This window comes from Podarcis cretensis (genome assembly GCF_951804945.1).
Source record: "Podarcis cretensis genome assembly, chromosome: 10".
NCBI lineage: Eukaryota > Metazoa > Chordata > Lepidosauria > Squamata > Lacertidae > Podarcis > Podarcis cretensis.
Window position 1 is genome coordinate 41,922,401 of NC_137179.1, and position 15,650 is coordinate 41,938,050.

A 15,650-nucleotide genomic window follows, 5' to 3' on the forward strand; every position below is an offset into this window, starting at 1 on the left:
TCAAATGTGCTGAGCAATAGATTTTCTAACGGTAAAACCTCTGTTTTATGCGCATGTGACAACAAATCAATAGATTCCCTTTATCATATCTTGTTTAATTGCCCTTTATACACTGTTCCCCGATCAAGGATTCTGAGTTCAACCATTCTGGAAATTGTTGCTAAGCCACCTGAATTACATCTAGCTTATCTACTCCAGGACATTGACTCTTATAGAACATTACAGGTTGCCAGATACCTGTTTGCAGTTCTTTCATATAAAAGACTTCATGGAATGCTGCATGACTATTAAAAATCTAGTAAACTCTATGCACCATCTTTATCTTCAAGGCCATAATACGGTACATCTAGAGATTGTAAGTAATGTGAAGGAGATTATGAGTTGAAATATTTTAGTTGATATTTTAAAATGTAAAATGCTATTTTATTTATTGATTTGTTTTACCTTGTGGGCTTATAGCCGAATAAAGTATTATCTATCTGTTCATAAACACATCTGAAGTTTGAACAGGAAATGATGTTAACCATTTGATTTTTGTCTGGTAGATAGAGGGCAGATGATGATCCAGACTGGAACCGTTGTCATGAAGGGAGAGGGAATTTAACCTTTTGCCCCCACCAGTCAATAGCTGTTGTAGGGCTGAGTGACCATCCTAAAAGTGCCATCACTGCAGCTTTCCTGGACAAGGCTGAGGAAGGTCAAGGTTGAAGTCAGGATTGTGTGGCATGCTCAGCAGTGGAGCCAATCCAAAACTCCTGCAACAATATCATTGAACCCGAACCTTGCCATCACCCCAAACACCTGAAGGAGCGTCTCCAACCCCATCGTTCAGCCCAGACACTGAGATCCAGCTCTGAGGGCCTTCTGGTGGTTCCCTCACTGAAAGAAGAGAAGTTACAGGGAACCAGGCAAAGGGCCTTCTCAGCAGTCATGCGCTCCTTGTGGAATGCCCTCCCATAAGATATCAAGGAGATAAATAACTATACATCTGAAGGCAGCCCTTCATAGGGAGGTTTTTAATGTTTGATGTTTTATTAAGTTTCGATATGTGTTAGAAGGCACACATAGTGGCTGGGGCAACCCAGCCAGATGGGCAGGGTATAAATAATAAAATTATTATTATCATTATCCAGATAAACTACAGAAGCAGCAGGGTCAGCAGGGTGACTGCCTCATCCCTCTGGCCACTGCTGATCACACATATGGTGTGGATCATCCATCTTTTGTGGCTGCTATTTGACACTGGCAATTCTCCTTTTAGGGCAGCCAGCAAATGTGTGTAGTTTGGGGGCAGAGAAGGGTCTGAATAGTGACCACTGTGAGGGGAGAGGGTTTAATCTCCCTATGCCAGGCTTTCTCAACCTCGGCCCTCCAGATGTTTTTTGCCTACAACTCCCATGATCCCTAGCTAGCAGGACCAGTGGTCAGGGATGATGGAAATTGTAGTCTCAAAACGTTTGGAGGGCTGAGGTTAAGGAAGCCTGCCCTATGCCATGGTTCCAATCTGGAATACAGTGGTACCTTGGGTTACATACGCTTCAGGTTACATACGCTTCAGGTTATAGACTCCGCTAACCTAGAAATAGTACCTCGGGTTAAGAACTTTGCTTCAGGATGAGAACAGAAATGGTGCGGCGGCAGTGGGAGGCCCCATTAGCTAAAGTGGTACCTCAGGTTAAGAACAGTTTCAGGTTAAGAACAGACCTCTGGAACGAATTAAGTATGTAACCAGAGGTACCACTGTACATTCAAACAAACAAGGGCTATTTATGAGATTATATGGCAATGCATGTAGATATTTGTTTCCCCAACACACACATACCATTTTCCCATCATTGCCAATCAACAAAGATGTTATTAGGCTATATGGACTATTGGTCTGACTCAGTGTAAGGCAGCTTTTGATGTCAACGTATGACCATCACTTGCACTATTGTTGGACAGAGTGTAGCAGCTTGGATGGCAAAAACGTCTTGTTTTTGAAAACTGGCATCCAAAATTACTTCAAGAATCTAGTGAGCACTGGCCTGCAAAATGTGTAAAAGCTGCAGAAACCTCAGCTTTAATTCATAAAGGTCTAGTTGTTTAAAGTGATGAGCCAGAACTCATGCATAACAAATGTAATCAACAAGTGTAAAGAGTTAAAAAAAACAGCTTAAAATTTCTGGTAGGTGACAGATTCTTATTTATCTAGAAAAATCTTACCAGACATAAACTGTGTAATAGAGGATAATTCCATTTGGCTCCAGTGGTGGTTGCCATGACAACTTCACAATGACACCAGACAACTGTTTTACTGCGAGCAATTGCGGAGGAGAGCTAGGAGCTTAAAGAGAGGACACAATATCATGTTAAATACAATTTCAGCGATAAATAAATAAAAAAATCTTAAAATGGCATTTTATCCATATAAATTAGCGTTTAAAGGAGGGTATTTGGTTTGAGGTGTTTTGTCTTTGTTTTGCAGTGAGATAATAAGGGACAATTTTGCATGGTGCTGTTAAGACATCTGTTTCTGCAATTCAATAGAAAACAGTATTTCATGAGAAAACAGAGCAATGGGTGTGTCACTGTGATTCACCTATGTTCCAAGTGCATTGCTGCAATTATTTCCTTGTAATAGAAATATTAACTTTATAGCTGGGAAAGCATGTAAACTACAGTAAAATAGTTCCTTTGAACTAGAAATAATTATATTATCTCCAAAGGGTGGGGAAATTGCTGAGTATTTTACTGATTGATGGCTAACAGCACGAAGCATGTTTATTTATTAACCCCTTTAAATTTCAAAAGAGTCAAAGGTTTATATGTTATGTAGACTCAAGATAATTAAAACTCAGCCTGATCAAAACAGTGGTAAAACTATACAGTAAGACGATATAACGGGGGGGGGGGGGAATAGGTGTAGCTCAGTGGCAGAGCATGTCACACACACACACACACACACACACACACACACACTTAGTCCTGGTCTTGTAAGCCCTATTCATGTGTTATGCATGGATGGGGACATGTTTCTGGTTCCAGTCTCAACATCACATTAGCATCGCTGCAACATCTGCCTAAGAGTTCCTTTAGAGCAGGAACTCTAGCTAACAGGACCAGTGGTCAGGGATGATAGGAATCCCAAAACAGATGGAGGGCCAAGTTTGGCCATGCCTGCTTTAGAGATAGCCAAGTTCAACATGTAGATGTTTGAGAGAACAGGCAGGGTTAGCCCAGGTAACAGAAGGGTGATCCTGTTCCTACTCCAACAAATGAGTGCCCTATTTGTGTTTAACTTACAAACAAAACTTTTTGTAAAAAGAGGAGTTTTGTAGAACTGGAAAAGATCTCTATCTCAGATTTAGAAGACCAACACCTAGCCAGTTCATGACCCATTGGTCTGATTCAGTATAAAGTAACAACAACTAAGGTCGATCCGATTTGAACTATTTCAACTCATCCAGTGGTCTTTAACTATTCTATCTTAAGTTTTAGTATATGTTAAGAAACAACAACAGCAACAACAACAACAGATGATAGAACACTTCATCAGAAACAGAAATATTAACATTTAATTGTGTTTATTTTAACTCACATGAAACAGCATAGTGTACCAAAATTTCAGGTCATAGTGTAATCATGCATTCAAATTGGAAACATGATCACAACTATGAGAAATATGTGGTGCATGTGGTCTGAGGTTCAGAACAGTCTGTACTTGCAAGAAAGAACACCCTAAACATTTTTTGTTTGTTTGTCATAATACAGTACTGCTTTCTTTACTATGTAACTGAATTTTGGCTATATGAGAATTTTTTGAAATTAGCAAATGCCAACATAAAACTGCCTGTTTTTCCATCCCACACAGAAGTTTGTCTACAAACATTCTGACAATCCTCCCGCCCCCAGCAATTAGATTTTTTTTGTACAACATTCTGTGCCTTCAGTCCTGCTTAGCCAATTGATGTTAAAGATGTCAACTGCATAAAACACTGTAATTAGACAATGACAGAAAGCTTACCATCTTCATCAGTCAACATGTGCAAAGGAGCACTGCGAGGACCTTCACCCTTTACAGTGCTTGAAGAGACCTCAACAATATATCTTGTATATATTTTTAAGCCTAAATAAATAATAAATTGTTAATAATATGTATATGTTTGAAATTTTAGATACACATTTATACATACATATTTGTGTGTTATATGTAGCTTTTTCTGTTACTTTCACATATTTTAGCGAAGTCCCTCAAAGTTCAGTATTGCAATCAGAAAAAAACTTAAATAAATAAAGGTTTAACCATTTCTATTTTGTTATTTTACAACAAATAAAAGTCACAAAATTCAAAGAATGTTTTGCAGTGGCACACAAACAGTATTGAATTGTTTTTTGACAAGCCTTTTCCAGGCTACTAATTAACTTGCCTTTGCCTGTTCAAATTTTATTGTTGTATTTTAAATTTATATTTATGTGATTCTATCCCACCCTAATATCAGGGCAAAACAAAATAAATAGTAAACACAGATAAATTTTTTTCAACACAATATTCCCCCCCCATCTATCATTTTTATTGTTAATCTAATTCTAAAGCAATATTATTAAATATATACAGTATGAACTAAGCAAAATAAACCAGCAAAGACACTATCATTTTAAAGTCACAAACTGCTATATTACAGTCACCTGTAATAGTTAGTGATAGATGTGTGGTGTTGATGGTTCTTTCATCAGTTCCATCAGTCTCTCTGAGATATACGGTATATGTCTCTATAATCCCATTGGGGACAGATGGTGGAAGAAATGATAGCTCTATCTCTGAAGAAGAGATATTCTTATAAGTTACGTTTTGTGGTGGGAATTCGGGAACTGAAAAGGAAGAATTCAGAGAAAAGTTATTAAAATTTCAGATAATCATTAAGTGTATAATGACTGAGGAAGTAACAACTGAAACTCAAGTGTGAACCATCCCAGTCATCAAGTACCACCATCACTCTTTTATCCAACCAATTGGTAATCCTTGCAGACCTATCAGTACAGATTTAGTTTAGTTTAGTTTTTAAACAAAACAAAACAAAAGCAAGGAGAATTTTACAAAGGAGACTTAGCAACTTCAAATCTAGTACAAAAGCGCCGCAATGGGGTCTCTTATCATCTAGTTAGATTCCTAGTTCACTAGTAGGGAAATGATTTTTTTCAGACAGAGTATATTATTTCAAACCAAATTATATCAGATAGGAGTGTGAAGGTCTTTATTAATAATCAGCCCTTGTTAGTCTAATTTGCCTTGTGATGAATGTATTTGCTTAGTTCTTTTCAACTGGGCAGAAGCTGTCTCCATCTGATTTTCTCCAGTTCCCTTGTACTATGGCAGTCCAGCTTTGCATATGCCAAGCTTTTCTTGAGTATCCCCAACTCTCAAGAAAGGCTATTGGGAGACAACTAGGGTATATAGTGAGGGCAGGATGCTAGAAAACCCCACTGCATAAAAGCAAAGGAGTTTGCCCCCAGTTTTGACTGGCACTCCTATCTTCCTGGGCTAACTTTAAGGGAAGACTGCTGGCTGCAGGCTGATGATGAATTGTTGGTATCTCCTTAACTGTTATCAATACTCTTTAACATGCTTAGCAGCGTAATTCCGGTCAAGATTCAAGGAACTGTCATTTCCTATGACTTTTGCCCACCTATCTGGCTTGTTACTCTGGGCTGGTGGGTTGGAGAAAAGCATATTTACTTCCTGCCCCTGTCCCATCTGATACTTAGCACACGGATAGCAGTGTGATCCCCTACATTAGAATATACCAGATGAGAAACCGAATACATGTGCTACCATGATATATCAGGTTCATGCCGAAATCCCTAAGATGCTTATCTGCAAGAAAATCCACTGGAGTTTAATGATGCTTAAAATGGAAGCCACAGAGATAAAAAAAGTATTCCAAAATGCTGCACTTACCGGTATCAGCCGTTCTTACAGATAACAGGGGAGATGACTGATTCCCATGCCCAAGGCGGGTGAATGCCCTTACAGAAATATTGTACAGAGTATATGGTTTCAAGCCATTTAAAAGAAGATTTGTTGCTGTTGTGTTTCTCAGAATTAAAGCACTAGCATCATCACACATGACTTCATAATGAGTTATAATCCCATTAGGCTTCTCAGGTGGTGACCATCTTAAACTTATTTCTGTGGCAGTCACTTCTAATATCTCGACATGTTGGGGTGGTGAACCTGGTTCTTTAGTTTAGAAAACATAAAAGAAAATCACTTGGAGTTGTCCCCCCCTCCACACACACACATATTAAACATCTGTCTACATCAATTCAGTTTCTTTAAGAACAACTAGAAGTTACAGTAAGAACAGGAACTGATCGATGCAACATTTTTCTTCTCCCCATAGTTATGCTGTCACTGTAACATCAATTATAGGTAAGATAGCTAGCCACCTTCTCATCAATCATGGAATTATGAGTCAAAATGTAATTTAAAGGTATAGTGAAGGGTAATCTTTTCAAAGAATGACTCATTTCCAGCTTTTGAATATCCAAAGAACTATGCAATTTCTGCCAACATTACCAGTTAATTTTAATGCAAAATAAAAACACTATATATGTTTTAAATATGTAACTGTTTGGGCATATTGGCACTGAAATATAGAACTAGAGATGTGACGGTCTGGGGGGGGGGAGAAAAATGAAGTGGCGGTTTCCCTCTCCTCAATTTTCCTAGTTTTTTTTTTTGGGGGGGGGAGCCTTCACATTTCTATACAAAACCTAGTCAGCTGGTGCTTCTCTAATTTAGAAGCAAATTTCTATCATGTAAAATCAAAGCAGGAAATGCTGCTGTCCTGTTTTAGTTAGGAAAAAAACCGAATTTAGTGAAGGACACAATGAAGTCCAGGGGGATCCTCAGAAACACAGATTTATTAACTTCCACTAGGTAGACTGCACAAGATGGATTAATCAGCAATGACATAAAAAAATATAAAATTAGCATGACCAATATGCTTACCATCCTCGGGTGTTCTCACAAAAAAATCATTGTCTTCAGACAGAGCACTTTCCCCTATAGTTGTGGAAGCCGCTACTCTCATTTTATAATTTGTATACTTTCTCAAACCTAGAAGGAATAAGAAGAAAAAACATTGCAAGCACAAGACACTGGTATATTGGATGTGCACTATTGAAATTAACCAATTCATACAGTTCTGATTCACTATTGATCTGGGTGGGGACTCTGGCTTTGGATTCTGCCACATTATCTTTATGATTTTATTTTTTAAATTCTGTTTTCCACTAGTTGTTGTTAATATTGTGTGTGTGTGTGTGTGTGTGTGTGTGTGTGTGTGTGCGAGAGAGAGAGAGAGAGAGAGAGAGAGGGAGGGAGGGAGGGAACCACGAGAATGAAAATACAATCTAAGACCATTTGTATTACTAAATACCACTAAAATAGAAGAATCTAAAGCTAGATTAAAGTATCCTTTATTCAGCATTCCTCCAAGGTGAAGAATGCTGCAAGTATTGTCAGTTCTTTACAAGTATTTTGGTTCATTAAGGCCTGTTGAATATACATAGAGATGCAGAAATACAGTGGTACCTCTGGTTACATACTTAATTCGTTGCGGAGGTCTGTTCTTAACCTGAAACTGTTCTTAACCTGAAGCACCACTTTAGCGAATGGGGCCTCCCGCTGCTGCCGCGCCACCGCCGTGCAATTTTTGTTCTCATCCTGAAGCAAAGTTCTTAACCCGAGGTACTATTTCTGGGTTAGTGGAGTCTGTAACCTGAAGCGTATGTAACCCAAGGTACCACTGTATAGAAAAGTTAAATCTATATTCTATTCCAACTAAGCTTTGATAGCTACTACAGCAATTATTTAAAAACTACTCTTACCTGTAATCAAGATGCTGTTATTTGACGTAGTCATGTGAAAAGCTCTATGTGTATCCAGCTCCATTGCATAAACTGTGTAATGTGTGATCTTTCCATTGGGGTTTATTGGTATATCCCAATAAAGCAAAACTGAGGACGAACTAATATTTTTATAATTGATATTTTCGACTGAGCTTGGAACTGCAAAACAAAAACAATCCATTTAGTATGAGTTAGAAGTGTGGAGAAAATTAAGTACTGCCAGCATGACATTATGTCAGCAATAAAATTTTACCTTGTTCACTTGTCCTAGCAATGAGAAGAGCTGGTGGTCCTTCTCCAATAATGGTAAAAGCAGACACCTCAATTGCATATTTAGTGAAAGGCTGGAGTCCATTTACAAGATAGGACAGCTGCTCAGCTGAAAGGTTGATGGTATCAGGAAATGTTTTCAGTGCATTATATATATACATGAAGGAAAAGAAAACTATTGTTACCATTATACACAAATTAAGCAAATTTACCCCATTAAGCAAAAACCAATGTTGGAATAGAGATGGAATAGAGGACAGTCGTCATAGACAGAGGTTAGAAATTAACCCTAAATTGAACTAGACTGAAAAATGGGAGTCACATAGGACAATGCTATGTATATTTACTCTGAAGTAAGTCTTACTGAAGTCGATGAGATTTACTTCCAGTTAAATATGTATAGGATTGTGGCCTTGGAATGTCTCCATTCTTGTAGTATACACATAGGTTAAAAAAGGGAGAGTTAGTTATTCCTATTACTGTATAATGAAAATGGAAAATGTATTTTTGAACAGTGAAAATCAGTAATGATAATATAAAGACTGAATGACTACCGTATTTCTAAAAATGAACTTTCCAGCCCCAGCTTCATTCACACTTTACTTTCAAAGGGATGTAAAGAAAATCAGAATGTGGCCTTCTGTCTTGTTGAATGCCTTCACTTGAAAAATTCAGAGAGGTATTTTAAGCCTGTATCCGCCAGCCAACCCTTGTTAAATGGGTCATAAATATCCATACTTAGTCAAGAAAAATACCCCCATTGATAATGCTGTGCAAGAGAGTGTGCTAATGACACCATTGTGTCACAGGGTCATCTCCACCTGCTTGTTGCTCCCATGTAGCCGAGTTATAACTTTTTGACCTATTTACCCTCAGTGGCATTTGAAAACCTATCAGTCAAAAGCTCCTGGAAAAATTAACGTCCACATGGGACATGGAGATATGTTAATCTCCTCCAATCACACCTGCCTTGGCAACTGAAATAACTGATTGTCTATGCAGCTTGCTCAACGGCTCTGGCATCTTCTTTCTCTCAGTGGAAGGTCAACTGGGTGACAAGATGCTAGCACTCTCTGCTTGTGTGGCATTCTGCATTTGCTCCAGGAGGGGGCTGGAATTTGACTTCAGTAAATGACCCATTAATAATTTGGTTGGTCTCTGTGCTAAGGATCATATATGTGACAGCAGCCTTTTGAACAATGAGGGAGGTATGTGGGGAGGAGAAGAGGGACTTAGAAACTTACCAGAATCTGGATGTAGTTCTGCAGCTCTATTCAAAACAGGCAAATTATCCTCAGACATGCTCGTAAATATTACTGGAGAAAAGTTGTGCACTGTTGGAAACATCTCAGCTGACCCTTCATATGAACCAGTGACTGTTTCCACTTCACTCCACGTGAAAGACGGTGCTGTGTTCTCATTTAAAATGTTTGGATCCAAAGCTTCAATAAAATCCTAAAAATGAAAAACAAGGAAGTTAGAAAAACTCACTGCGCCACCATTTGTGGGACCAGGCGTTGGGCTCCCCATACCCCAACCCATATAAATAAGAGACCAACAAGACTGGTTTGGGGTCAAAAGAGGCCACAACTTTATTGAATACAGATGAAAGAGGTTTGGCTTGGGCTTGGGGCAATCTAAATACTTCTGGCCCGCCGGCAAGAAGTGCCGTGTGGTCAATCCAAGCAGATGTTCCTAAGACTTACATCAAATAAGGTGACCCCCCACAGAGATTGCCATCTGGGGGGGTGCCTTTGGCCCTGGCCCCACTTGGGCACACAGAAATGGCCACTCCCCCCAGATCCATTTAACAGGATACCCCAGCATTTGGAGGGGGAAGCAGAGAATACAACCAGTGAGGCAACGAACAGGTAGTGCCCCAGGTGTGGGCTGATTAAATGGACAAGGGGCAGATCTGAGGGAAGCCTACCCACTCTGTCGGCTCCGCCCCCTGGCACAGCCCACATCCCCATTTGCCAAAACAAGATGCAGGCTAGAATCCAGTTCCTGATAGGCGGCGGGGGCTTCTGCCAGGAAGGGCAGTTCCAGTTCCCACGTCGGGGCCCCAGTGAAGCCTCTGCCATCCCACAATGCCGCCATACCAAGAGGGGTGAGTGGACTTGCTGCCCAGGCGAGCTAGAAGTATGGGGACAGAGAGAGGCACCCTGCACAGCTGGAGAGGGGCATGAGACCTCCTCTTCCAGCCAATCGGGTAAACGCCAGGGGGGCAGGTGGAGGTGGAAGCTTGGTGGCAGCTGGGATCACCTTCCCCCTTTGAAAGGGTGCAGCGGCTGGTGCCCAGCCTCTTGCCCACGTGGAGCCAATCACCACTGAATCACCCACTATTGCACCTTCTTCATTTTGCATGTGTGTGGTTCAAACCAAAGTTGAGAGGACTGGATAGGTTAAGACATTGCTATGGAATACCCAGTAGCTGTATTTGGGGCCAGTGTGAGGAATTTTTTCCTGCAGACTAATTGGCTTGTCTGTAGGTTTTTGCCTGCCTCATAGCAAACGTAACAACTTTGGCAGATAAGGCATTGGGTGGTATCTTTTAACATCAGCGTACTCCTTTAAATGTGGGACGCAGCTGACGCTGTGGGTTAAACAACAGAGTCTAGGGGCTTGTCGATCAGAAGGTTGGCGGTTCGAATCCCCACGATGGGGTGAGCTCCCGTTGCTCAGTCCCAGCTCCTGCCCACCTAGCAGTTCGAAAGCACGTCAAAGTGCAAGCAGATAAATAGGTACCACTCTGGCGGGAAGGTAAACGGCGTTTCCGTGTGCTGCTCTGGTTCGCCAGAAGTGGCTTAGTCATGCTGGCCACATGACCCAGAAGCTGTACGCCGGCTCCCTCGGCTGATACAGCAAGATGAACACCGCAACCCCAGAGTCGGCCACAACTGGACCTAATAGTCAGGGGTCCTTTTAACTTTACCTTTACCCTTTTAAAAGGGTCCTGGAAGGGATATTGCTGAGTGGGATCCCTCACAGAAGCCAATGGGCCATAGCAGCCCTTTTGAGAAGTGGCACTGGCAGGAATGTCATTCTTTACCATGTCAAAGGACCAACCCATCCCAGGTTCAACCAGCTTGCCAGGACGAATACTTACCCAGTGTCTTTGCCAAACCATTTTACATCAGTAATCAATAAAGTTGTGGCCTGATTTATCCCATCCTGTGTCTTATTTATCACTGGCAATCCCCACAGCCATTCAGTGTGCCTTATGCACCCGTGACAAGTGATTGTTTCTGGCTAAAACTCTAATTTCCAAGTCTTACATAAGAATTAGGAATAATTATACATGAGAAAGTGAATGCACAGAAAATCAGTAAGTAGCAAATCAGTAAGTTAAAGCACCTGGATTTTTTCTGTTAGAATTGTATCTTCAAGAGTTTCCCCTGTGTCCTCAAGTGAAACTTTTACTCTGTACTGAGTGATGATTCCATTTGGTTGCTGTGGTTTCTTCCAACCAATTCGAACAAAGGTTGCAGATACCTCTGCCATATGCAAATCAAATACAGGTCCTGGAACTGGAAAATAAGGAATATAATGAAAATCAAACACTTTAATTATTCTGTTTGTATCAAATCATTAATTGATTATGTCAGATAAACTTTTAAGTATCATAAAATATCATTTGTACAAGGATCTGGAGTCTAATATTAAATTGTAATGTATTGTATGACTATTAAAATATGAACTCTGCCTAATAATACTGTCAGAGTTTAAATCTGGACCATGGCACCCTGAATGTGCAAAGGTGCACAGAGTTGTGTAGACAAAAGCTACAGTTACACAAGTACCCTGCAACTGACCTAGAGTGCACTGAGATATGGTGCATATTAGTTATATTAGAGTCTGGTCAGTAATTTCGTAAAACTTCTGGATCCACGAAGGACCTCTTCAAGAGGGCAACATCACTGTTTCTTTCAAGGCAAGGGCATAACACCCTGCTGAATTGAGATAAGTGCACTACTGTCTAAGAACTGGCTACCAAGTATTTGGTTTGGACCCTCCAGTCAACAGTGGCTTCATTGCCACTGCCACAAGTGTTCTGTCCACATCCTCGGCTGCAAAAATTGAAACTGACTCCACAAGGAGCTTCAGGGACCTCTAACAGACCTAATGGAAATTATGCCTATGAAAGTAGAGCTTGATTGTAAATGTTGTATAAAATGATGCTACCTTAAATAAGCTGTAGAAGTAAAGCCGGTCTCTCCACTGAGCAAAACTATGAAATTCCAATTTACTATTTACTGTAGCCACTTACTGCCATCTAATGGTTAAACAGCTGCTATGAATGAAAGACAATTTTCATTCATAAGATGTAAACACGGGTGCCTACAAGGGATAATACAGGTGGGGGAGTTTCAGGCGGCACTTTTTAAAGTCCAGCCTGACTTCAAAAAGCAGTAAGCAAATTAAGTGAAAGAGCAGGGATTTTGCTGTTGATGGATTGGTGGGGAGGAAGAATATACCATTTATGTACTGGTGACAGTTTCTATTTACATAATCTGTACATAATCCTCAAACCACTTTATGTTTTGTATTTTTCAAGATTCCTAGTAGAACAAACACATGTAGCTGCTTCAAGTATAACAGTGTGTACCAAAGAGCAAGATGAGCACCGCAACCCCAGAGTCGGTCATGACTGGACCTAATGGTACATATTGACCAACACTCAAAACGGCAATTAAAATAATTTAAAAATGAGGTTTGGGTCAGGAGATCAGGAAAATGCTTGTTTAAACTGGTGTGTTTTCAAGATCCAGCAGAATGCCAATACTCAACAGCCTCCTGTATTTCAGCAGAATTACTCTGGGCATATGTGTGATGGGTCCCTCTTTTATCCTACTTGTTGGAGTGTTGGGGAGATGGGTGTTTATTCCTTTAACAGCTGCCTGAGAGGCAGAAATGCAGTTGGTACCTTTCCTCCTTCTCTCCCCATAGAGGGAAAGGCAGAGTTTCTGCCAGTCATGAAGAGACTCGAACCCTGTCAGAAAATATTGTGGTAGGCATACTTATTTATGCTAAACTGTTGTAGAAAGTATGTAACAGTTACTGTGGCACTTCTAAACATTTCATACATGTTTTTCACAGACCACATTAAAAAACACTGAATTTGAATGAGACAAAATAGAATATATCAATAATATGATGTAGTTTGTTATCAAGCATACAACTTACCTCCTGCAGGAGTGAAAACAGTTAGGTTTGACTTAGGCCCCACCCCGGCACTTGTCTCAGCAGCGACAAAAGCATCATAGGTTGTGAATGGTATTAGATTAGTAAAAGTAAACTTGAGGTCTTTTGTACTATTATCCAAAATATGGCCTGAAATGAAGAAGTAAGTTTAAAATAAATAAAGGTATAAGAACCGACCTTTTCAACTGACCTGGTCACTGTTGTTACATTGAATAACAACTGCAACAGGCAATTAATGTTTAGTAGCTAGTTTATGTCAAATATGTGCTGAGTTTTAATGAGCACTGTTTTAATAAGCTCTGGTGAGATTGGGTTGAAAGCTAACTGCAGTGCAAATGAACCCTGTTCATTAAGCCAAAATAAAAATAAAAAAGCTGCTTTCTGCTCACTATTTCCTGCAGCAAATTTTCCAGTCACTATTTTTCATTGACTTGTTGGGATTGGAGTAGACAACTTGGTGCCCACCAGATGTTATACTACAACTTCCATCAACTTCTGCCTATGTTGTCAATGGTCAGGGATGATGGGAGCTGTAGTCCAATATCTGGAGGGCCATGTTGGCTACCCCTGCCTTAAGGCATGTTTGCTGACCCATTTGTGTTTTTGTCCCATAGGACTTAGCTGATAGCGTAGCATGGAATTTCTTTTTAAGCAGGCATAGGGTTACTTTTATGGGCAGAAGACCTGGGCTTTTACAGTGCAACAGGCAGAAATCAAACAGCAATATTTTCACATTGCTGTCTCCATTATTAGGGGAAATTGTTGTGCTATTTTTGGTATCCTAGACACACAGGTGCTTTCTCATGAAAAGGGGGCAACCCTAAATATAAATATTGTTGGACCGCACAGACTAGATTATCATACCAAAACCATACCTGCACCTGTCTTCAGTGTGGACGGATATTAAATTGGCACAATACTCAGTGCAGTTCAATTTTTTTAAAAAATAATTTTAGTCCTTCAAAAAGACTAAGCAAAAACTTAAAATTATTTCATGCAGGCTTACCCAGTGGTCCATATAATTCAACTCTGTAGCTAAACTTTCCAGTAACAATGGTTGGTGGCTCCCAAGAAACTGAAAAAGACTTTCCTGTAATGTTGACTTTAACAAAATTTTGAGGTGGATCTTCTGGAACTGAAATGAAATGAAATGGTGCTTTTAAGGCCATAAGGGTTCTGTCTTCTCCCCCATGCTTTTCAACATCTACATGCAACCACTGGGAGATCATCAGGGGGTTTGGGCTGGGTGTTCATCAGTATGCGGATGATACCCAGCACTATCTATCTTTTAAATTGGAACCAGTGAGAGAAGTGAAGGTCCTGTGTGAGTGTCTTGAGGTGTTTTGAGGATGGATGGCGGCTAATGGATTGAGGCTGAATCCTGACAAGATAGAAGTACTGTTCTTGGGTGACTTGGGTATCCCATTTTTGGGCAAGATACTGGAGTGTGTGGTGGCATCTCAGCTCCTGCAGCTAGGGGAAAAGGTGGGTATTATTATTATTATTATTATTATTATTATTATTATTCTGCCCACAAATATGGGGGAAAGTTTCAAGAGGCTATTTGTGTACAGTTCAGGTGGTATATTACTAAGGATACACTATTTCTGGAGTGTGGCAGTTGGCATATTTTAGACTAGGGGTGGGGAACCTCATGCTCAAGGGTTGAACGCAGCCCGCTTGTGTTCTCTATCCAGCTCTCAAGATTTTTCCAGACCACCCACTTCAGTGGTTCTGTTCTGCATCTTACTTGAGTGCTTTTGTTTGGCTGGAATGTGTCCTTAAACCATTACAGTGCCTCTTACTTGCCTGGATGAAGAGATTTGGCAATGGAGAGTGTGTGTATTTAGAAACCTTTGATTTCTGCACACTTGGAATGCAGCCTCCTGCACAAAGGTAAAAGTCACACACTTGTTGCTCTGCCCACTTTTGACCACTCACCCCACTCACCACTGCTATGCGCCCTCTGGAAGAAGGTTGCTCATAGCATGTAGCCCTTGGGTTCAAAAAATCTTGGCATTCAGGCACATAAGATTAATTAAAATATATATGTATTTGTAGAAAAGCAAGAGAGATATACTAAGAGATATTGTTAGAGGCCTTAAAAAAAAGTTGAAAGCCAAAAAACATTGCAGACCATTTGCTAAAAATAATCTTGGGAATGAATTCAAACTGTCTCAAATATTCGCTTGAACACTTTGTTAGTGATATCCCTGACATATTGCTATTTCTGCACAGCTGACAAAATGTTTCAGCTGCTTGAAGTGTGACAACGATTA

The 15,650-nt window shown here is 40.2% G+C and overlaps 1 protein-coding gene across 3 annotated transcripts in view; it reads right to left on the reverse strand.

Moving 5' to 3' along the window:
* PTPRQ (protein tyrosine phosphatase receptor type Q) overlaps positions 1-15,650 on the reverse strand; it is a 108,272-nt gene that overhangs the window by 61,070 nt on the left and 31,552 nt on the right. For all 3 annotated transcript variants that reach the window (XM_079991791.1, XM_079991790.1, XM_079991789.1), the window contains exons 25-35: positions 14,378-14,506; positions 13,354-13,500; positions 11,524-11,696; positions 9,411-9,621; positions 8,150-8,275; positions 7,876-8,055; positions 6,995-7,102; positions 5,939-6,220; positions 4,669-4,851; positions 4,007-4,108; positions 2,206-2,326 (exon numbers count right to left, since the gene is read on the reverse strand). In XM_079991791.1, the coding sequence (XP_079847917.1) occupies positions 2,206-2,326; positions 4,007-4,108; positions 4,669-4,851; positions 5,939-6,220; positions 6,995-7,102; positions 7,876-8,055; positions 8,150-8,275; positions 9,411-9,621; positions 11,524-11,696; positions 13,354-13,500; positions 14,378-14,506 (1,762 nt within the window). The remainder of the gene's footprint in view (positions 1-2,205; positions 2,327-4,006; positions 4,109-4,668; positions 4,852-5,938; positions 6,221-6,994; positions 7,103-7,875; positions 8,056-8,149; positions 8,276-9,410; positions 9,622-11,523; positions 11,697-13,353; positions 13,501-14,377; positions 14,507-15,650) is intronic.